The sequence below is a fragment of the Ambystoma mexicanum genome, chromosome 3p (genome assembly GCF_040938575.1).
Source record: "Ambystoma mexicanum isolate Mex_15411 chromosome 3p, UKY_AmexF1_1, whole genome shotgun sequence".
NCBI lineage: Eukaryota > Metazoa > Chordata > Amphibia > Caudata > Ambystomatidae > Ambystoma > Ambystoma mexicanum.
Genome location: NC_090925.1, coordinates 876,485,246 through 876,509,436, shown reverse-complemented (window position 1 = coordinate 876,509,436; position 24,191 = coordinate 876,485,246). Strand labels below are relative to the sequence as shown.

General features: G+C 46.7%; 1 protein-coding gene across 11 annotated transcripts in view; it reads right to left on the bottom strand.

Moving 5' to 3' along the window:
• The window catches only part of LOC138581047 (structure-specific endonuclease subunit slx1-like), a 353,913-nt gene that overhangs the window by 277,061 nt on the left and 52,661 nt on the right, over positions 1-24,191 (bottom strand). For all 11 annotated transcript variants that reach the window (XM_069652082.1, XM_069652074.1, XM_069652075.1 and 8 more), the window contains one exon: positions 19,478-19,670. In XM_069652082.1, the coding sequence (XP_069508183.1) occupies positions 19,478-19,650 (173 nt within the window). In that variant the 5' untranslated portion in view covers positions 19,651-19,670. The remainder of the gene's footprint in view (positions 1-19,477; positions 19,671-24,191) is intronic.

Here is a 24,191-nt window from a genome sequence, read left to right as displayed (position 1 = left end):
CAGATCGCGTGTGAGACTTCTCGCGCACGCGTGTTCCCGAAACCCGTAATACACGTTCCCCGCTTTGCGTTTGCTGTTTGCCAGTCCGGTAAACTGGTACAGGGTTGGCGCAGCCCTTTGCGATGGTTTTGCAATCTTGATGGCTTTTCCTTGCGCGAGGGCGTTCTTGGGGGCGTAACTGGCGCTGCTGCAGGGTCGCTGCGCCACTCTGCGCCACGTCTGCTTTTGGAGGCGAGAATCCATGAATACGCTGTGCGCGGAAATTGATTTTATCGCACGCAGCTGGCGCAGACATTCGCACTGGCACGCTGTGCGCCAGCCACGTGCGACACTTTTGTGAGGAATTCCATGAATCGGCCTGCTAATGTTTGGCATGTTACTGCAATCTTCCATACCGCACATCCCTAACAGAAGCCCGGACAGAATTGGCAATGAACGAATAGAAAAACAGAGAACAGACGCTAATGAGTATATGAGCACCAGGAGAAGAGCGAAATCGTCGAATCTTCAAGTGGGTGACCAAGTGGTCATGCTGCGCAATCCTACTAAATCCAAACTGAACTCCCGATATGAGCCAGCCCCATGGATCATCAGTGAAAAACAAGGAACCATGTTAACAGCCCAAAAAGGACACCAACGCGTGACACGCAATGCGGCATGGTTCAAAGCTGTGCCATCTAACCTATGGACAGATGGTGAATGCCCCACAGAAGATGACACCTCCATACCGGACGGTGACAAAGCTGTATCTCGGCATGAAGAGGAAAGAGCAGATGACGGAGCGTGGGAGTTGTGGAGTGAACCTGAAATGGGCGAGCAGGACACTGAAGGTGAGGCACCCCGTGAGACATTGGGAGCCAGGTCACAGGGTGGGGGTTATAGTCTGAGAGGCGCCACCCGGCCACCAGCTCGGTTGAAAGACTATGTATGTTCGGTTTGGGCTCCCAAGGACTAGAAAAGACGGGAGGCACCCTGTTAGCAGTAAATGTGTTAACCCATGGCTGATATCGAGTCATTGATGCAATGTTGTTTTGTTCATTTTAGAATAAAGGAGGAATGTTGTGTTTCCGCCCGGCGTCCCACTATGCGGTGACGCAGGGCGTATGAATAAAGGCCCCACCCCCGAGCATGGGAGGCAGTTCCGGGGCAGACCGCAACATACGCGTGTGTCCCTCATTAACCTCTCCTGCTAAAGCTGCGCCACTGAGGCCTACGCACAGGCCCTCACTGCATGCAGGCCCAGGCCCACACTACGCCAGGCCTGGACACAACACCCACCTGAAGAATAGACAGCACAAAAAGCACCCAAGCTTACTAACACAAGAAGAAACACCAGTACTGCCATTACAAGACACCGCAGCCAACCACTCAACCGGCATCTCTGCACCGAGCACCAAAATGCCCCGGAACAGGAAAGGGCGTCGAGAAAGAGCACAAGACAAGGCCACATTGGACATAGACGCACAAATCCAACTTACACCTAAAGCAACAACCGTAAATGAAGGAAACACACCGCCAAAAACCAAAACGACCAGAATGACCTTCCAAAGGTAAAAATCCTTATATCTCACACCTTACCTCGCAACAACCCCTGAACCTGGATACCCCAATGACACAGACATCAAGACACACAAAGAACAGCCCGAGACAACCAGGAAAAAGACGGGAGCACCCAAGAAGAGTGGGGGTAGACTCCGACCTCATCACCACATACATCACAAGAACAGAAGGACGCCATCAACACCCACGGCACAACGGACAAAAACGACAAAGCTCTAATAACCAACAACCCAAACATCAACCTAAGTGACCAATTTAATGAAGAAGAAGCCTTCGCACATCTTCATCAAACCGGCAAGAAGAGAGAAGCACCGCTATTGAACAGCCAAGCTTTCAATCTAGCAGACCGCTTCAATGAAGATGCAGCCTTCGCTGATCCTCATCCTCCCACAATCAATGCCAATAAAGATGCACTGCAACCAAACAATTGTAAACCAAAACAAGGAACCACTAACAAGCAAAACCACACCAAAAAGATCCAGTGCAACCTAGGATATCAAATTGGAAGACCCACTAAACATTGATAAAAGCGAATCCTTAATCATGCGTCTATCAGTAAGCCCCAAAACAAACCTGAAATTCATACTGATATACAGACCACCAACCTACGATGCAACCTTCGTAGACACCTTCACAGACGCAAACACCATCTAGCCATCAAAGAACAAGTTACTTCTTACCTTGAAACGTTCTTTCGATGGGATGTTCCTCTGACGTATTCCTTATCTTGATAGATTACTTGCTGGCCTCGTTACATTTTTTCAGTAGAGGGCGCTGCGCGCCGACGTCCCTCGAGTTAGTGTCCCTCGACAGCCTCCGTATCAGCGCCGACGTCATCGTGTGTATAAATAGACTCGCGCAGCATCCGTTGCTCAGTTCCGTTTTGAATCTTAAGAGTAGCTGTGCATGAATTGGTTATTGACCTTGAAGGAGCATAAGCTGCAACTACAAGGGAAGTTTTACTGAGAGGATGGATGGGAGGGGCGATAAGGAATACATCGGAGGAACATCCCATCGAAAGAACGTTACAAGGTAAGAAGTAACTTGTTCTTCGATGGGATTGTGTCCTCCGACGTATCCCTTATCTTGAAAGACTCCCATAGCAGTGGTGTGTAAACAGAGGTGGGAGTAAAAATTTAAATATTTCCCTTTAAGAATGAACAGAGTGTAACACAGCTTTGCCAAATCTTGTCTCCTGGCTAGAGGAGGAATCCAGATTGTAGAATTTTGTAAAGGTATGTGCGGACAACCATGTGGCAGCCGCACATATGTCTCGAATCGGTACCCCTCTTTGGAGGGCCGAAGAGGCTGCTATACCCCTGTTGAATGAGCCCTAAGGTGCTGGTGCGGGCTCTTTCCCTGCCAATTTGTAGCATTCTAGAATGGCTAAAATAATCCATCTGGAAATAGTCTGTTTTGTGACTGGCAATCCTAATTTGTGTCCTGCATAACCTATAAACAGTTGGTCTGCTTGCCTAATCCTAGAAAGTCTGCTGATATAAAAACTCAAGGCTCGCCTTGAATCCAGTCTATGTAGCCTCTCTTCCTCTTTCCCAGGATGGGGAGGAGGATAGAATGAAGGTAAGGTTATCTTCTGAGTGATAAGGAATTCAGAGACTACCTTTGGGAGGAAATTAGGCTTCACTTGTAGGAAAACTTTGTCTTTGTGAAAAATTGTATGAGGAGGTTTGCAAGATAGAGCTTGTAATTCGCTCACTGTTCTGGCAGATGCCAAAGCCACTAGTAAGACTGTTTTAAGGGTGAGAAATCTTAATGAACAAGAATGGAGTGGTTCAAAGGGAGTACCCATCAGGAAATTTAAGACTAGATTTAAGTCCTACAAGGGAACTTGGAACGGCTTTGGGGAATAAACATTAGTCAACCCCTTTAGAAATTGGATTACTAGGGGTAATTTGAAATATGATGGCTCCTCCGCAGTGCGCTTGAAGATCGACAGCGCTGCTAGGTAGCCCTTGATCGTACCAACTTGAAGACCTGAATTCGCCAAATAGAGCAAAAAAGATAACACCATTGGTGTACCACATGAAAAGGGTTCGATATTCTTTTCTCTACACCAGCTGTAAAACTTGTTCCAACGGCAGCGGTATAAAGTCTTTGTTGCTGGCCTTCTAGCCGAAAGCAACACCTCCATGACGTCATCTGGAAGGTCCCAATCCTTGTATCTCAACCTTTCAGAAACCAAGCGTGAAGGTTAAGGGTTCTCATGTCTGGATGGAGAACCTGACCTCCCTTCTGCGAGAGAAGATCTTCCCTGTGTGGAAAACGAATCAGAGGGCAGATGGACATGTCCAGAAGGTCCAGGTACCACGGTCTCCTGGCCCAGTCTGGGGCAATTAGGATCATAGTCTTCCGGAATCGTCTCAACCTCCTGATCATCTGAGGAATGACAGGGACTGGAGGAAACGCGTACAGAAGTGGAAACTCCCAGTCCACTACCAATGCGTCCCCTAGAGCTCCTCTCGGGGGAAATTCCCTTGAACAAAACTGATCGCACTTCCTGTTGATACTGGTAGCGAACAGATCCACTTGAGGGGTTCCCCAAAGGGTGAAGATCTCTTGAAGGACTTCCTGAGCTATCTCCCACTCGTGGGAGACTGTGCTCTGCCTGCTCAGAGCGTCCGCTGTCAAGTTCCTCTCTCCGGCTAAGTGAACTGCTGATAGAGAGATTCCTTCCTGAATTGCCCAAAACCAGAGCTGCATCACCTCTCTGCACAGTGGCAGTGATCCTACGCCTCCTCTTTTGTTGAGGTAGTGCATGGCAACTGTATTGTCCGTCATTATTAGGAAAAATTTTCCCTTGTACAGATGGCAGAAAAGCCTTCAGCGCTAGTCTGATAGCGCTCAGCTCCAACAGGTTGATATGTAGGCTGGACTCCGATGGAGACCAACGTCCGCTGATGGTCAAGTCGTTGACATGGGCTCCCCACCCTGCGAGTGAGGCATGTCCCAGGAGGAAAGCTCAGCGACAGCGTGCTCGACTTGGAAACAAGACGACACGGAGCAACACAGGTTCGATCCCTGGGTCTGCACTTAGAAACCTCTGGGTATTAAGCACGTTATAAATAACCTATCATATCATATCCGTGACTACTGTAATGTCCGGCCATGGTTGCCAAAACAGTTCTGGTTTCAAAATGTTCTCCCGACAGGTCCACCACTGAAGTTCGCCACTTTGTCCGGGACCTGAAGGAGATCTGTCATTCTTCCTGAGAATTGCGACCACTGGGTTCTTAGTGCCCACTGGAGCGATCTCATTCTCAGGCGAGCCTCTGGCACAAGGAAGATGCAGGATGCCATGAGGCCTAGCAACCTCAAAAAGTCGAAGGCTGGGCGACGTTGGGCATTTTGAAATTTGGTGACCATCTAGAGAATATCTTGAGCCCTCACTTCTGGTGGCCCCGGCTTTCACCAGGGAAGTGTCCAGGACCGCTCCGATAAACTGGAGTCTCTGTGATGGTATAATCTGTGACTTCTTTAAATTGAGGGAGAAGCCCAGTTTATGAAGGAAGTGGCAGACATAATCTAGTTGGATCTGAGAATGTTCCGAAGATACTGCTCTGATCAACCAATCGTCTAGGTAGGGGTAGACGTGGATCCCTTCCCTCCTTAGACTTGCAGCCACTAACGACATTAGCTTGGTGAAGACCCTGGGGCGGAGGTCAGCCCAAATGGCAGAACTCGAAATTGATAGTGAGAGTTGCCAATTGCGAACCTCAGGTATTTCCTGTGTTTGAGATGAATTGGCACATGGAAATAAGCATCCTGAATGTCTAGAGATGCCAGCCAGTCCTGAAGGATCTGAGAGAGAGTCACCATCTTGAACTTGTCCTTCCTGAGGAATTTGTTCAATTCTCGTAAATCCAAGATGGGTCTCAGTCCTCCGTCCTTCTTCGGTACTAGAAAATAGGGGGAATACCAACCCTTGTTCCTCTCCGCTACAGGTACCGGTTCTATGGCACCTTTCTCTAGCAGGTCTCGAATCTCCTGCGAAAGGAGCGGATCTGGAAACTTCAAAGAGTTGTTCCCTGGTGGATGACTCTGAGGGATGCGTAGAAAAGGCAGGCAGTAACCTTGGGCAACTGTCTCCAATGCCCAAGCATCTGACGTAATAGCCTGCCATTCCGTCAGATGTTGAGTTAACCTACCCCCTACTGGTGTCTTGTGAGGAGAGATCTCAGAGTGGTTTAGAGGCAGCTGACGCAGATGTCGAGGGCAAGGAGGCACCTGCTGTGGCTTTTGTACTTTTAACCCGTCCACTGCGGGTGAATCGTTTTTGGCCCCTTTGAGCCGGCTGTCCTCTCCAAGAGGTTCCTGAGGGGCAATACAGAGTTTGACGGATTGCAGCTCCAAGAGATTTCGCTGCTGCCTTTGATGCGTGTAACTTCTCTAGACTGTCATCAGCCTTCTTACCAAACAAAGAAGTGCCGTCAAAGGGCATATTCCAAAGTCTGGCCTGTACATCTGAAGCAAAACCAGACTTCGCAACCACGCAAATCTGCGGATTGTAGTACTTGCCGCCATGGCCCTGCTGATACTGTCAGCAGAATCAATGCCAGTTTGAAGGGACTCATACATTGCGTCTTTATCATCTTTAATGATATTCAGAAAAGCTTCCCTTTCCTCTCCTTCCAGGAGGCATTCAGATGCAGATGAAGCCTACTCCCAAAGTGTATGGCTGAATCTTGCGAGGGTGCAAGTAGCATTAATGGATTTAAGCGCCATGCTACATGCCGAGAAGACCTTTTTGACATAGCGTCAAACCTTTTATCATCCCTGTCTTGTGGAATAGTAGGGTATGCAGATCTACTGTTCGATGAAGTAGCTGCTTGTACAACCAAACTCTCTGGGGTTGGATGTTTGCTCAAATATTCAGGGTAAGAAGCAGATTTTTGTTAACTGCCGGGATAACCTCAGAGGTTTCCCAGTTGGCAGATATTTTTCTCTGCAATGCAGTATGAAAGGGAACCACAGGATCCTCCTGTGGGCCTTTAAGTAAAATGTCAGTGAAATCATCCTGTTGAAAAGAAGGTGAAGGTGTAGACCACCCCATGAACTCTATTATTCTGGCCATTAAGACCCTGTAAGGGGTCTCAGCATGTTCCCCTGGGTCTGGTTTAGCGAATTCTACTTTTGGAGAAGTATCTAAACCACTTGCCTCATGCAAAGAGTCGAAGGTCCTTCAATCTATTCTCTTCAGAGATAAATTCCTCTGGTATAGGAGTAGTGGCCCTCTGCAACCCAAAGGGTCTTTCATGGTCAGAATCCTCCCCTTCCTCATATATAGAGGACAAAGCTCTGAAATAATCTCACCTTGGGTATGGTTTAAAACCCATTTCTAAAGCAGAAGGGGCCAAACTTGTAGTCACCGGTTGAGAAAACGTTGAAGTGGTCGATGCGGAAGTCAAAGGCTTTGATTAAACCGAAAAAGGCGTCGAAAAAGTATGAAGAGGCCTCGAAGAACTCGAGAGGATCGGGATCCTACTCGGAGTCGTCGAGGTTATCGACGACATCCTCGCGGTAATGGTCAAAGCCCCCGGTACGTCTACTGACAGAGATGTAGTAACAGCAGTAGGTCTGTCCTTTATCGGTGTCAACAGCGGCGTCGAAGACGGCGTCGATTCGACCGATTTGTGTGTCGACGGGCCCTTCGATAAAGGCGTTGATGATGCAGATTTATGAGTCGAAGGAGCCTTCGACGCCGGCGTCGATGATGTGGTCTTACTGCCTTTGCTCGAGGGTTCATGACTCTCTCGGGCAGTTTCTTTCGCCGGGTGCAACGACTTGCAGCATTTCCATTTTTCAGGTCTTTCACCCAGGGTATCACCTTTATCCTTCTCCGAGGGGGTCGAGGCCGCTTTCTCGAAGACGCTAAGCATTTTTTTGCGGAATTCCTCCCACTTAGCTGGAGAGCTGTGTTTCGTGGGGCAGGTGACCCTTTCCGGGGAAGTGGAAGAAGACGAAGAAGAGGGAGATCTACAACGCCTCTTTTTCGAGTGTTTGTGATCTCGAAGACTGATGGGAACCGCTTCGAGACCTTGTGCGGGAATGTTTCCTATGACGGCGAGGAGACGAATGTCTCGACTCTGCCGAGGAAACTTTCAAAGAAGTAGAAGTTTTAAGAGTCTTACCTCTTTCTAGCTTCCCCTTACGCTCCTTCAAGGCTTTCGCCGTCATGGACATACAGTCCTCGCATTCCGAACAGTGATGCTCCGATCCCAGGCACCAAACAGATCCTGTGATGATCCGTCCATGACATTTCTTCCCACAATCTCGACACTTTTTGAAGCCGGTCCGCGGGGTCGACGGTCGGAAGAGGAAGCCATCGAATGAAGAAGATATCTTCGAGGAATAATAAGAATATACTTGAATAAAGAACTGAGCAACACGATTCTGAGGCCCACGAAGTGCGGAAAAACAGCGTCGGCGCAGATACAGAGGCTGTCGAGGGACACCAACTCGAGGGAAGCTGACGCGCAGCGCCCTCTACTGAAAAATGTTTCCGAGGCCAGCAAGCTGGAAGTAATCTATCAAGATAAGAAATACGTCGAGGACACAATCCCTTCGAACACAATCACCTGATCGTCCTCTGAGACTTCAACATATGGTTCGAAGAAGAAACCATGGCCATACAAAAATCTCTAACCAGCCAATTAGCAGCAATGAATCTACAACAACTAGTCAAGGAGCAACCCACTCAGCAGGGCATACACTTGACGCAATCTTCGCAAACAAACAACTCCTTACCACGGCACCCCCATTTCAAATACTCTGGAGTGACCACCTCATCATTCCCTTCATAATCAAAATGACCACTCCAGTAAACAGTCAACGAGACAAAACACTGAACATCATGAAAAGAAACTGGAGAACCATCAAATACTCGAACCTTATTGAACTCCTGGAGCTCAGCAAACCACACCCAACATTTATGGAAGAGGACCGGGACTAAAAGGTTGCCCTGCTGCACTCCTGGATTATAACAACTATAGACAACATCGCCAAAGAAAAACCTTTCACTCCTTCTCATAAACGGAAAAACCGAAGACAAGAACTTGACTGGAGAAAACAAAACGACGCTGCAAATAAGCTGAAATACTCCTAGACCTATCAGCAGCATTTCACACAGTTAATCACGGCATCTCATAACGAGATTAGAAGGACTCGGAATAACAGACAACACCCTACTATGGATCAAATCTTTCCTAACAAACGGAACAGAAGCCGTATGGATGAAACCCTTCAAATCCAGCCTGAGAGATTCCACCTGTGGAGTACCATAAGGATCATCCTTCTCCCCGCTACTATTCTACATCTACCTCTATCTACTTATCAGAATCATCAAAAGTCACAGCCTCACCTGCAACAACTACACCGACTATAAACAAATAATCTTCAAAATACAATACAACCTGGAAATAAACTCAACGCTATAAAACTGCCTCTGCAATGAATTCATCTGGATGAACTCCAACTGCTTCAAAATAAACCCAGGCAAACAGAAATAATGATTGTCACAAAAAATGGAGTCAAAACCACTTCATTCCTTGGCCAAGGGAACTCGGGACAACCCCAGCACCCTCGCTGACTGTAAAAAACCTCAGGGTCCTGATGGACAATAATCTCACGCTAGAGCCACAAGTAAACGCTCTTTTCAAGTAATGCTTCTTCCTCCTGCGAGCGGAAAAGAGGATCCTACTGTTCCTATCATTCGCCAACAAAACAACCACCATCATCGCCCTCGTCATGTCCAGAGTAGACTACGCCAACAGCCTATATATAGGTATGCCTGAACGACTTTTAAAAAACTACAGTGCATACAAAATGTGGCAGCCAGACTGCTTCTGAAACTACCCCAAAGAGAACACACCACACCAGCGCTGAAAACACTACATTGGCTACCAATAAAACAACAAATAAAATTCAAAACAATGTGCATCACGCATAGAGCAGGCGCCTAGTTCCTGAGAGACAAACTGCGCCTACATCAACCGACAAGAACGCTCAGATCAAGCATGGACATCCGCATGGAACCGAAACCCTACAACAAAAGAAAACTCGGAGGATCTTCCTTCTCTCAACAAGCGCCGAAAACCTGGAACGACCTTCCAAAGTACATACGTAACACAAGAAACCACCTACTATTCAGGAAACTACTCACAATTTGGCTCTTCACGTCATAACTAGAAAGACCAGCCACAGGGGCACACACAACTAAAACATCGATGAACGAAGAGACAGACCCTGACCCACACCAAGCAATCGACAGAAAAACCCTAAGGAAAATATCCCACGACATACCAAACGACTACCCGAGAGACAGGCGTAATAGGACCAAAGACCCAATACATGGCAAGACAAAGACAGAAACACCAGGACGACTGATCAAATCAAATAAACTACAGCCATTCCCAACAGATCTAATCAACTGCAGACAGCAAGGAATAAGAAACCCTGTACCATTAGCTCAAATCAAGAGGGTGAGAAACAGAAATAAGCACCCACATTACACAATGCTCATCAAGATCTAGCGGGAAGCACAATGCGCCATCACATGCAAACTACAACTAAACAATCGCCCTAAGGAAGTCACCCCACAGAAACCAAAGAACTAACTGAAAGATAGTCATGATAGAAGGAAACTAGTCATGATAGAGAGGAAACTAACTACTGAATACACAGACTGACCAAGACGGATGCACTAGGACGCCTCATCAACAGCCCTCTGACCCTGAACCATTCAAAGCTTCAACTGACCAGTGTCACATTAGATAACAAGAGAATAGATAGTACCAACCCAGCTCCACACCCGAAGAAAAGGTTCAGACACACCTATCACTCCATACAATATTCACTATGGTTCAGCTAGATCCACGCAGCATCACCACGACGAGATGGCCCATATTCATCAAATGGAACCAGAAGTACCTGAATCAGGATACAGACCCCACTAATCCCATCCATCCAACCCTCAATTTTCTGCATACTCAACCTACACAAAACTCACACAACAATTTCTCTCCCGGCAATCCGCACGCACTTTATCACACTGCATCAACAACACATAAACAGCACCTACAGCACGAGGTCTCGCACGATTCGATAATTGCACCAAAGCTCAGCACTCTGTGTATACCGAGCTGAAGCTGCCAACAGCACACCACCTCTCCCACTCTCCTACTCCCCTCCTCCCGACTAACCCTACCTGCCCTCCTTCCTATTTACAGATCCGCCAGAGCGCCTGGGGACGAATTCCGTTGGTGACAGTGCGCTATATAGGTGCCTTTAACATACCATATATTTTATTTATATCGCGCTCATACACAGGTGTTTCAGAGCGCGAACAGGCAAAGGGAGGGGGGAATATGGTATGATCATTTATTTGTATCGCGCTCGTACACACGTGTTTCAAAGGGCGACTAGCCAAGGGAGGGGAACAGGGGAGAACACAACACAACACCAACGATCTTACTAGGCCCAGTGACATTGAGAATGCGCAAGTGAATGGGAAAAGGGAAAAAGTGCATGGACGGGGGAGAGTGGAAAGTGTGGAGCAGAGGAGAGCAGATTAATATAAATAATAATAAATAAAAAATAAATAGAAAATGGGGGCAATAATCAGTGGTAGTGCAGCCAGCAAGTGTGCTGTGTTTAAGGCAGCAGACTGGGTAAGTCTGATAAGTGCAGAAAAAGAAGAAAGGGGGGGGGTGTCTGTAAGGATACAGATACAGTCCCCAGTGCAAGGAGTGGCTGGGAGGCAGTGCAGGAGGGTGGCAGTGTGAGCAGGTACCTGGGCCCAGGGGACAGAGGGTGGCCAGGCCCCAGAAAGCCTTGTGGACAATGCAGAGGGTTTTGAATTTAATCCTTGCAACCACTGGGAGCCAACAGAGAGATTTCAGGGCTGGAGAGATACGATTCCAGGGCTTGAGGCCAAGGACAAGTCTTGCAGTCCTGTTCTGGATGAGTTGCAGAGGGCGGAGAGTAGAGGCAGGTAGATTTAGAAAGAGGCTGTTACAACAGTCCAACCTAAAGAGAACCTGAGCTTGGGAGACAGTGAGCTTCTGAGGGAAGGAGAGGAAAGGCAGAGTACCTCTGAGGAGGTGCAGTAGGAAGTTTGACTTTTTAGAGACCTCAGAGATATGGGCGGAGAACGAAAGTGTGGAGTCAAAGATGACCCCAAGGTTCTTAGCCTCGCAGGTAGGAGTAGGAGGAGGGCCAAGGGAGGCCAGCCAGAGGGTGAGGGAGAAGGATGGAGATGGTGTGCCGATGAGGAGGATCTCAGTCTTGCTGGTATTCAGGCAAAGATTATTGGCGGCACACCAATCTTGGATGGCAGTAAGGCATTCAGAGATGAGAGAGGGAGAGGAGATGGCCGAGGGCAGCCAGAAAATGAGTTGAGTGTCATCAGCTTAGCACTGGAAATTTGAGCAGAAAATGGCAATGCAGTGGGCGAGAGTTGCCTGGTATTGGTTGAAGAGCCAGGGCGAGAGGTTAGACCCCCTGGGCAACCCCAAAGGTAGAGAGGAAGATAGATGATAGGACGGACCCCAGTTGAACCTTGGAGGGTCGGTTAGAGAGGAAAGAGGTCAGCCAGGCCAGAGCCTGATCAGTGATGCCAAGGTTATCACTGAGACGATTGAGCCGGATGGTGGTGTTAATCGTGTCGAAGGCAGAATAGAGATCAAGAAGGATGAGGACAGAGGGAATGTTGGAGTCCAGGTTGGAGAGCAGATCTTCACAGATATTCAGGAGAGCAGTTTCTGTGCTTCTGGCCGCTCTGAAGCTAGACTGGTGGTCATGGAGACAGCCAACAGAGTCTGAATGAAGGTTAAGCTGAGAGATGGCCAGCTTTTCCATGAGTTTGCCCAGAAAGGGGCTAATGGAAATTGGCTGATAGTTAGCCGGACAGGAAAGATCAGCTGTGGGTTTCTTGAGAAGAGGATGCACAAGGGAGTGCTTCAGAGAGGAGGGGAAAGATCCTGAGGCAAAGGAGTGGTTGAAAAAAATCGGCAAGGGCTGGAGCGAGGGTGTCAATGTGGTCCTTGATGGTTTTAAAGGAACAGGGATGATCCTGTTTTGACGAGGCTTTCATAGATCTAGCGACCTCATCAGGGGAGAAAATAGGAAAGGAAGAAAAGGACGGTGGGGGGGTGGTTAAAGGGTGGTCTGCAAGCACAAGATGAGAGGGAATGGGGGCAGAGGAGGAGAGGGTGGACAGAATGTCCTGGGTTTTTTAAATAAAGTGCGAGGCAAGGGCTTTACAGAGAGCCTGGGAGGCAAGAGGAGCGGTGGAGACTGCCGTAGGGTTGGCAAGCTCCTTGCAGATTTTAAAGAGTTCAGCCGAGTTGTTAGATGCCGCAGAAAGACAGGCTTGAATGTGGGCTCTCTTCTTAGTGCGGACAGAGTCGGTATTGCCTTTGGAGCAGGCGACAGGCCAGCTTGTCAGAGGATGAACAAGAAGCCCTCCATTTCCTCTCAGCTGCCGTACACCTCCGTTTAAAAGTAGCTAGGTCGGAGTCATACCAGGAATTGCACTTGGCTTTGGGCTTCAAGCGGATCCTCATTACAGCGGCAAGAGCATCAAGAGTATCAGAGATAGAAGAGCAGAGAAGGGACAGGGTTGTGTCGGGGTGTGAGTCAGCCGGAGGAGGGGAGAGAAGATGGCAGCGAAAGCCTCAGCTCACACACGCTTCATAGGTCGGATGTCCGAGAAAGTAAGTGGCAGCGTTGGGGTGAGGTTGGCTTGGGGCGAAAGAGAGTGCGAGATGGGAGGAGAGAAGGCAGTGGTCACTCCAGGAGAGAGGAGTGGTCAGAGGGATAGAGAGGGGGAGGCCAAGGGAGATCAAGACATCAAGTGTGTGTCCTGCAGAGTGCGTCGGGCCAGAGGGGAGGATAGAGAGGAAGAGGGAATTGCAGAGGTTGCGAAAGAGCAGAGATGAGTGACAGGGAGAATCGAGGTGGATGTTGAGGTCACCAAGGAGGAGGAGTTGAGTGGCTGAGGCCAGGAGGGAGGAGGAGAGGTCAGTCCACTCAGAGAGAAAAGAGGTGATTTGCCCGGGGGGCCGGTAGAGAGTAGCAACAGTAAGGGAGTGGCTGGGAGAGATTGAGAGCCTGCAGACAAGGCATTCAAAAGGAGGAGTACATCGGGATGATAGTGGTGGGAATCTCCTCAGGAAAGATCAGGGCTACGCCCCCTCCAGGTCGAGTGGATCTGGGAACAGAGAGGATCTTGTAGCCCTCAGGGAGTAGAGTGTCAAAGCTTGTGACAGAGCTGTCCCTGAACCATGTCTCAGTAAGACCAAGGACATCAAGGTCCAGTTCTTCAAGGAGGTGGCAGATGTCAGAGGAGTGTTTCACAGCAGAGCGAGAGTTGAGAGTGGCAAGAAGAAGGTTGCCAGCCTTAAAGACCTTCCAGGGAGGGGTACAAATCAAAGGTACGCCCTGCAGAGTTGGGGAGGTAGCCTGTAGAGTGGCAGAGAAGGAGGAAAAAGTGGGAAAGGTAGCCAAGGAGTGAGAGGAGGGGACAGCTGGAAATGAGAGGAAGTTGATGAGGCGAGGGAAGCGCCTATCGAAGAGGAGGAGATTGGCCTGAGGACCTTGGACCATGATAGTGCCATTTAGGTAGACATTAAGGATGACTCTGGAGGAGTTGAAAGAGGCCATCAGGACATCCCAGCGAGTGCCACTATTAATGGGAGAGGAGGAGGCAGGTCAAAGCACAGAGATCATATGGGGGGTCCATAGATCCAGCGAAGGGACAACAAAGAGGATGAGGGTCTGTTTGGAAGAGGCGCTGGTATAGGTATCAGCGGTAGGAAGACCAGGGTTGGAGGCCAAGATATTCTTTTTACATTTCTTTTTTCCAGACTTAGTGAGAAGGGAAGGATAGCTGATAGAGAAGCAGTTGGAATAGATGGGAGAGACAGAGAGCGCCATGAGTGGGAAAAGAGAGGAGGCAGAGGGAAGAGTAAGCAAGTAAAGCAGTATTGAACAGTCACTGGGCTGGCAGGTTACAATCAATGGCCAAAGTTAGATGCAAAAAATACACCGAAGTTGAACTTGCAACTAAGTGCAGAAAATACACTCAAGTAAAGCTAAATGCAAAAATACACTCAGGTTTGACTTCAGCTAAATGCAAAAATACACCCAGTTTGACTTTCAAATAAATGGGAGATCAGTAGTTAAGGAATTTAGAGTGGTAATCAGCTGGTAGAGGTGAGTATAGATAAAGCTTCAAATGAGTACATAACAGGGAGAGTTGAGAGTACTCTCTGCGAAGGAAGTACAGGTAAATCAAGAAGGAAGAAACTAACCCAAACGGAAAATGGTAGGAGAGTCATGGCAGTCCAATAGTCCAGGGGTAGCAGCCTGAGTGAGGGTTTGGCTGGTGCAGTAATCTTATGTTGCAGCCTGTAAAGCAGACAGGGAAGTTGAAAGGGACTTTGGAAGGGGTGGGCCAGCTGAAGACTGCCGGTCCACCATAGGCCAATATGATACTCCAGGTGATCAATAGGCAGGCAGAAAAGGCAGTTGCTGGAGGCCACAGGGAGCCTTCAGTGATAATAAAATACGGCGGCCATGTTTGAAAAGCCACGAGGCTCCAGGAAAGGCTTTCTGAAATGGCTCTCACCTCAGAATGAGCATGTGGGCAGCAGACAGGAACATGTGCACAGATGGAAAATGTGCAGGATAAAAAAAGAAATGCTCCGGTGTGCTTTTTTCCGAATTTTGCAACAAAATTCCGATTTTTCGTTTTTTTTTGCCCAGGACAAAGTTCTATTTTCAAGACTGATGGCTGCAATGCTCCTACCTCATGTGCAAGGGGCAGGTACAGTCTGTAGATGCTCCATCCTCAGTCATTGTTCAGATCACAGACAGAGCTCAAACCAACACGAGCTCCAGAGGAAAGAAAAAATAGGGGAGAGAACAAAAACAAACGATCTTACTTAGGCCCAGTGACATTGAGAACACACAAGTGCATGGGGAAGGGAAAAAGGGGGCATAGTGCATGGGAGGGGGAAGAAATTGGAAAGTGCAGAGCATAGAAGAGAAACAAGATAAATGATAAATGAATAAATAAATAAAGGTGATCAAGAACAGTGGTTGTGCAGCCAGTGAGTGGCAAAGTGCAAGGTAAGTCAGATAGGCTATATCTGATAAGTGCTGAAGATGAATGGGAGGGAACTATGGATACAGATACAGGCCCCAGTGCAAGGGATGGCCAGGAGGCAGTGCACAAGGGTGGCAGGGTAAGCAGGTAACTGTGCTCGAAGGACAGGGGGTGGCCAGGTGAAACAGTGCCGAGAGAGAAAACAGACCAACCGGGGAGATGAGCGGCAGAGGCGAAGAGGAAGGTCTTCAGAAGCTTCAGAAACCGTAGATGGTTCTCCTCAAGTTTCAAGGTGGCAGGGAGGCAGTTCCAAAGGGAGGCCTCAGCCGAAGACAGAGAATTGCCCCAAGTTCGTTTCTTTGAAAAACGGCTGACCCTGATCCTGGAGGAGTTAGAGGTAGAGGAGCGAAGGTCTGAGAGGGGAGGCATTTACGGAGGTATAGTTGAAGGTATTTTGGACCCAGGCCCCAGAAAGCTTTATGGACAATACAAAACATAACATAACATTTCTAGAGCTACTTAATGTGATTTGGTTACAGGGGATTACTGCAAAGTGGACAGGTAACTTGATAACAGATCGAAGTTGGCAGATTTGTAATGCTGAAAAGGAAGATCTCCTTCATGTGTTTATTTTCTGACCAGTTTATGTGAAGCCTTGTTAGCACTTCTTAACCCCAATCCTTAAATTGGTGAATTTTGGGCAATGGAATCAGCTCTTCCTTTTCTTTTAAAGGCAGAGACACCGGTAATAGCACCATTTTTGCGCAGATTTTTTAAAACATCTTTAAGAATCAAGGCCAGTTTGCTAAAAAATGAATTATATGTCAATATGTGCTTTCATGGTTTTAATAGACTATCGCCTGTACTTACTGTTTCATTTCTATTCTTAAATGTAATCTGTTTTTGTAATTCTGTTTTCTGGCATCGTGTTGTTTATTGGTTGACTGTTTTGGAATGTGTTTTGCACTTTCAGTTTGAAGGAATTTTATTTTTCCAAATAAAGTTATTTACTCCCTCACTCACTCATAAAAGTCATCCTACATTCTGCAAATTCGCATTTTCTGCTTAATCCTTCTGCGGTCGATATATTAAGTACCATTGAAAAGGAGGTAATAACACTGGTTATTACAGGGCTTAGACGATGTAGGAGGCTGGCATTAAGTGCTGTATAGCAACACAAGATTATTATTATTAGGTCTAGTGTTTACTGCTATGTCAATTGCTTATTCTACAGTTCTTTGTTGGGAGTAGCTAAAACTACTACTACTACTACAAAAAAAAAAAGTTCCATTTAGTCAACTAGGTCGAACTGACCAGAATGCCACTCATTTCAGTCGAACACAAGGCACTTTTCAAAATGGTTATCAGTAACAAGAGGGTTGACGACACAGTTCTACGATTGTTTTCATCCTACCTAATATACTGACACCAGCTTGTCCAGATGGGCACCAACAGACTCCAACGCAGCCCCATAACTAGCAGAGTCCATCCTATCTCTAATCCTCTGCAATCACTACATCGAATCACTGAGCAAATCCTTGCCAACTCTGACATCAACATCCACCAATACATTGATGACACCCATCTCTGAGGAACAGTCAATTCCATCAACGACATCCAATTACAATTTGACTTTTAACCCGTTCAAGCTTGGATGCCAAGGACTTCATTGAAACAGAGGCTCCATTAAGACATAATTCATCTTCTTTGGGGGCTCCACCAAACACGCTCAAATCCAGAACAAGCTGATGAAAATTAAACTAGACTGCGTCTCTCCTCACCTTGCATCCTGCAGAAAATTCCTTGTCTTCATCACCAAAAGTAACCTTTCCTTTAGATTGCCTGCACAAAGGGGTTGAGTGTAATATATTGCTTACTTAGAGCAACCAATTGTTTTCAAACAGAGAGGTCTATCTTAATATAGAGAATACTTTCAGTGTTTCTTGGCGCAAGCTTGAACTGTATCATACCCAATTTTGTACAAACGTACCTTTAATACCCACTTCTCTAAGGAAACGCACACAGCCTTTCATAGGCTTGCTCACCTTTGGAAAGCAAGCCCTTCATCCCTGCCACAGACTTTGGAACCGTTGTTCAGGCCTCAGTCCTGGGAATAGCCCTGGAGAAACCAACAGGCACTGTGTCTCAGGCAGTTATCCTTCATGCCAAGGCAGCTACCTAGGCATGGAAAGCTCCTTGGGTAGCCTATATACAGCTAGTGCTGCAAAAACAGGGCTTTCTGGAATAGTTAATGGATCCAGTAACAATTTCATTCAAGCTATAGGTGTTCTTTAAAAAGCAATTGTCATCATTTGGATGTCGGTACATCATGATGTAAGGCGCTCCCCCACAAGCTTATTGAGAAAGTATGTTGCGTTTAGTAGTGTCTTTTGTATAGAACTTTCATTTTTCATCAGTAGTTGACCCAAGGGGAAGAGCAGCCATAACCCAACTGCTAATCTGTTAGCTTACCCTAGTAACGAGGGCATGTCACATGCCCCACCAACCTGTCCACGAGATAATTTGACCCAATAGACAGACACCCATTTTTATATTTTCCTTCCTGCTCTATTAGGCTCCTGGATGTCATTTAATAGCACTTTTTTACGGTCTTGGTGTTTCTCATTGCAAATTGCAATTTGTCTGTATTCCATCTGCTTCTGACGTCACAGTGTTATGGGCACTAGAACATTTCACAGCTGGCCGTACAGCCTACCTGCACTTAATAATGGCCAATGTTGGTTGTCCTTAATCTAGGTATGTCCACTTATGTATTGTCCCCGGTGACAGTTTCATTTACTCTCCTCCACAACCTGATCCGCATGTCCCCAAACTGGTCCAGTTGTAAGAAGCTCACTGATTCCTGTCAAATCTGATTTCTTATCTATTGTACATTCTTTTGTGGTCATAGCAGGGTTTTGAGTTCCTCCTGTATATAAACAAATACATTTGCTTCACAATGCTGCATGTATCTTGATAAAACCAAGACATCAGCAAAGAAATCCAAGATTGATGCAACAAAAAAACTCAACCATGAACCCCTAGATTTTTTATGTTGTTGACAAATTTGCATACTCATTATCAATTGCCATTTCAATAATGTTTAGAATACTTTTATCAGTTGATATTTTCAACATTTTTTAACAATGTTACATGATTTGAGACAAGTAGGATTACTAGAGCCATAGTGTGAAGTAATTTGAGAGTAGTTTTTTTGTATACTTTATTCATATATTAGCTGTAATTCAAAAAGAATGAATTATGCATTTCATATTCTGATGTTTTTCTTATGATTGATATTGTTGAGAGTGCTTTTATGGTATTTGTAACCAAAACAAAGCTCGACTGAAATGAAACAAATCGCTGTTTGAAAATCCGTGTCCCCGTTAGAATGACCAAATTTTCATTGGCGCTTGTCTGATACCTTTCAATGCTCCACATGCAAAATCAGAGTTGCTAAACAGAACAACCTTCTCTTCATCACAGCTAACTCACACAACTTTGTGTGTGTACCCATTCGTCTTTCTAATACAAACAATACTGTAGGTTAAATTTTGATTTTACAGTGAAATGTTTCTGTGTGCAAAGAACAATATTTATTTGGTTAGTGTAAGATCAAGACAGTCTCAGAAAGGTTGATAGGCTTGTGCCAGTCTGCCAAAGTGCAATGATTTTGTAGAACTGTGAAAGACAGTCCAGGCTACAAGTCCCTCTGTGGCACAGAGAATGTCGGGAACCATCCAGATCTCATGTCGGACCACCTCACATCTGGACAACAGTAGTACTCACCAAGGCCCCCGGCCACTGGTCCTCCAGGCACCCCCTTTATGCTTGCCGGCATTGTGCTGGTTGATACGGCGCTCAGGGTTGACAGTAAAGCCGATGTAGATGCGACCTTTGAACTTGGGATTAGTGCAGAAAAGCATGTAGACACCAAAGAAGCTCTCCACCTCCACCACCATGGTGGAGTTGCGGGTAGGACCTGCAAGGAAGTAGAGGGAGAGAGGAAGGCAAAGCAGTGAGTGAAATGGCCAAGATTCTGCCCTGAACCCCAAACACTGCAGTGATCCTGAAATATAAAGATGCCTTCTTTTGCCTCACCCTTCCATTCCATCTTTAGAGACCCCTAAGTGACCATTAGTGGCAGCTAGAACCCAAATCAGGGCTTCTCCCAAAAGTCAAGACATCTCACCGAAGCAATAAACAGAACCTATTACAATTTGTCATTCTGTGATGCACTGTAGTGAATGCATAGAGAATGTGAAGGTTTTGGTTCCATGTGTTAATATCCACGTAAAGATATAGCAAAACAAAATATCGCCATATTTTTGTGGCAATATTGACCCATGGACCCTGTGGGGGACACACCCGCAACCCCTGCATTATTTTAAAATGTGCGGCGGACACCCCCGCTCCCACAAATTATCCCCCCCAAAAATATCGCCTATGGCGAGACAAATGGCCATTTGTACGGCGATATCTTTGGTGAGAATATTTTGTAGGGATACCGTGGTTTCTAGATCTTGTGTAACTGTCATGCTTCCTAAAGTCCAGGGCATGCCCCTGCTCCCAGTCATGTTATTGCAGGATTTGTTGTATTTGAATTGATGATGGAGGTGTTTCCCTATCAAGTAATTCAAGACAAGCTAATGGTAAATGCTCTCGCTGCAAAGTATTTATAGGAGCTAAAAGTGCAGATGAATGGTTGGTTGAACAGGTAAGTCTAATCAAGAGATTTTGATGGCACATATATGTTTTAGAATCGCTAGAGATTCTCCATCACATTTTGTGTAAAGCAGAAACAGATCAGGCACCTTCTCACGAAACAGTCAGGTCCTGAAGAAGACGGGCATCAGTTCCAATTTTTCTAGTTGTTTATCTGTCAAAACTAGATTAAGGGAAGTTGGATATTGAATACCGAAGAGCTGCTTGCCCCTCTGGAGAACCATTAGTAGACTACTGTAATGAATGGTGTTTTTGTATGACATTTTATATTCTTTGGATAGGGATGTGTGTAATAATAAAGAATATTACATGTTTTAATGTATTCCATATAGAATGTAACTGTGTTTACAGCAGAAAAACTAGCTGATTTGCACTCATGCATATTTGCACTTTCTATGCATGGTTTTTGCACAACATCGGGTTCATGTATTAGAATGCAATGTTTTTGTCCATTGTGTATGTATCGTAGAATTGGTTTGTGTATTTTTAAACTATAAAGAATAATAAATTGAAAAATATTTGCATACTTGCCCGCACGGATCCATTGTTCTGCCCTAGCCCTGAATTGAATAATTCAAATATATGTTGTTGTTGTTGTTACCTAGGTATCTGCAAAGTAAGGGGATTACCCACACAGTTTTGTGGAGTTAATGAATAGACAGTTCCCCTCATTACGACTTTGGTGGCAGCCATGCTGGTGATTACCGGCACGGACTGCCCCCGGATTTGTTTTTTTACCACCATCCAGCAATGGGGATGTACGTGGCATTTCAGCCCCGGCGGACCCGGTACATCCCCATTGCCGGGTGCCGGAATTTATTAGTCCCCATTCCCATTTGAGCCCCATAGGGCTCAAATGGGAATCGGGGCGCCGGTAGCACCAGCAAGCTTACCGGTACCGTTGTTACCGGACCGGCAAACTCGTAATGAGGGCCAGTGTCTTCCAATTATAGGTCACGTGTGAGAAGACCATGCTTTGAATTAATTTACTCAGCTTTTACCATGATTTTAGCTCAAATTAATATAGGTGTTAATACCCTCTCTGGCCACTGGAGACTTAAGCGATCCGTTTCTCGTACAGTATCATGCTTTTAATTAGTAGGCACCTGGCATCCAAAGGCTGTTCTCTACTTAATCTGAAAATAATATGTCTTACGCTTCGGAATTATCTTCTGTTCTCTTCAGAGCTATCCAGACCTCCCTTATTACACAGTAACCTAAGAAGGGGGCCGCACAGCCATTGTTTGTCCTGCACACATCTGTATTTCAGCTACTTCAGCAAGTCCAGCCTCTCTGCAGCCTCAAGGCTTCTCAATCACTGTAATGTGGCTCTGCTGTCCATTTTATACGAGATGGACATTCATTACTGTTGTGTTTCTACGTTTAGCAAGCTATATATGAATATCGTTCGTGTTGCATTCCAGCAAATACATTGGTTATGTTATATTCTTCATGTCTATTTGGTGCAAGCAATATGCTTTGTGTCTAAATTCACATTTGACCTAGTGTTCGTGTTTCTTCATGGTGAGTGCATATCTGCTTCATTTCTATTGTGCTCGCGTGTGTCATTTGGCAGCGAGGTCACTTGCTCTCACTAGCTTCGGTTACATCAGGTCCATCTCTTCTTGTCTTGATCCGGGATAAGGCTGGTATGGTTGCCTCAGTGCATAGCGTTTCTCACCATACGGTATTGGGTCAGAAGAGGGGCTGTCACCATGAATGATGTATTTATCTATCTCTTGACACAGGGTTTGTATTGGCATTTACCAATGTTGGGGAGATTAATCATTGTTATGCTTTATCCCCTCTCCTAGTGAGACCCCCAGTAATATTTTCTGACTTCTGGACCTTTTTCTTTCTATCCTGAATGAGGGGAGCTGTTTTCCCCTCATTCATTATTATTTGCTTTGACGTTTGAAACTCTGTGTTTTTACTTTCTTAGGGAGTCTGCTTCCCTCCTCTTTAAAGGCATCTGTGTTTAACTTTTGCAGCACACTATGTGCAGTGTTGCTGGAAACCCTTTGGGTTCTCCTTTATTTATTGAACATTTGCATCGCGCCTATACAGCAAAAAGTGTTTCCAGGTGCCACAAGACAACAAAGAGGGTTGGTGGACAGAGGAGAAAATAACAATAACGGTCCTACTAGGCCTTGCGACATTCGGATTGTGCAAGTGCAGTAACAAGAAGTGCAGAGGAAGGGTGAAGATCAGGGCAAAGGGATGGGATAGAGAGAGGGGGCAGGGGCCCAGGGGCTGGGTAAGTGCTAAGAGGAGCCCAGGAGAGCAAGTGCCTGGGGAATCAGGGTGGGGGTCAACTAGTGCGAGGATCGGTGTGGACCAGATTCAGCAGGCTAGTCAGGGAAGGATGCCCAAGACCAAGTGCTGGTAAAGAGGGGTGCAGAGGAAAACTGGTCGAAGGAGGTCCTGGCCGGAGTAAGACTCATAAGGGACACCGGCAACAAGTTGCAGCGGCAGGTGTAGCCTAGCAAGGGAGGGGGAGAGGGAAGGAGGAGGAGAAAAGGAAGGTCTTGAGAAGCTTCCAGAACATAAGGCGATCCAGGTCAAGCCGGAGAGGGGCAGTGAGGCTGTTCCAGAGAGAGGCTCCTGCCGAGGAAAGATCTACCCCCCACTCTCTGCTTGGAGGAACATCTGATCAGCAGAGAGTTGGAGCTAGAGGAATGAAGTACTTTAGCAGGGTGGTAGTGAGGGAGAGAGAGTTGGATGAAGCTGAATCCCAGGCCCCAGAAAGCCTTGTAGGTGATGCAGAGGGTCTTGAATTTGATCCTTGCAGCCACCGGGAGCCAGTGGAGAGATTTTAGGGCTGGAGAGATGCGGTTCTTGGACTTGAGGCCAAGGATAAATCTTGCAATCCTATTCTGGATTAGTTGAAGAGGGCGGAGGGAGGAAAGTGGCAGATTAAGGAAGAGGTTATTGCAGTAATCCAGCCTGGAGAGAACCAGAGCTCTGGAGACATTTTGTTCCTGGGGAAGGTGAGGAATGGGAGAATGCCTCTGAGGAGGTGAAGCTGAAAGTGGGCTTTCTTGGCAAGGTCAGCGATATGATGTGAGAAGAAGAGAGGAGTCGAAGATGACACCCACGTTTTTAGCCTCACAGGAGGGTGAGGGGATGGTGCCCAAGGAGGGCGGCCACAGAGTAGGAGGGAAGGAGGGGGTAGGAGTCGCAATGAGAAGGATCTCAGTCTTGCTGGCGTTAAGGAAGAGATCATTAGCAGCACACCATGCCTGAATAGTCAGACAGTCGGGAATGTGTTGTCAGCATAACACTGGAAATGTGGAGAGAAGGTGGAGAGGTGGAGATCAAGTGGACAAAGGGGCATGGTAAATGTTGAAAAGCCACGGCGAGAGGATAGAGCCCTGAGGGACGCCGCAAGAAGAGAGTGAGGTAGAGGAGAGAAAAGGGCCCAGTTGCACCGTGGAAGGCCGTTTTGAAGGGAAAGAGGTCGACCAATCCAGTGCCCGGTCCGGGATGCCCAGGATATCACGAAGTTGATTTAAGAGTTGATTTAAGAGGATGGAATGATTGACCGTTTCAAAGGCAGAGGACAGATCATGGAGGATGAGAACAGAAGGAGATTTGGAATCGACGTTTGAGAGTAAGTCATCACGGGTGTTCAGAAGAGCAGTTTCCGTGCCTCTGGCTGCTCTAAAGCCAGACTCGTGGTTGTGGAGACACCCAACAGATTCAGTGTGATGGACTAGTTGGGACATAAGCAACTTCTCTAAGAGTTTCTATAAGAAGAGTGTAATGCAGATAAGGC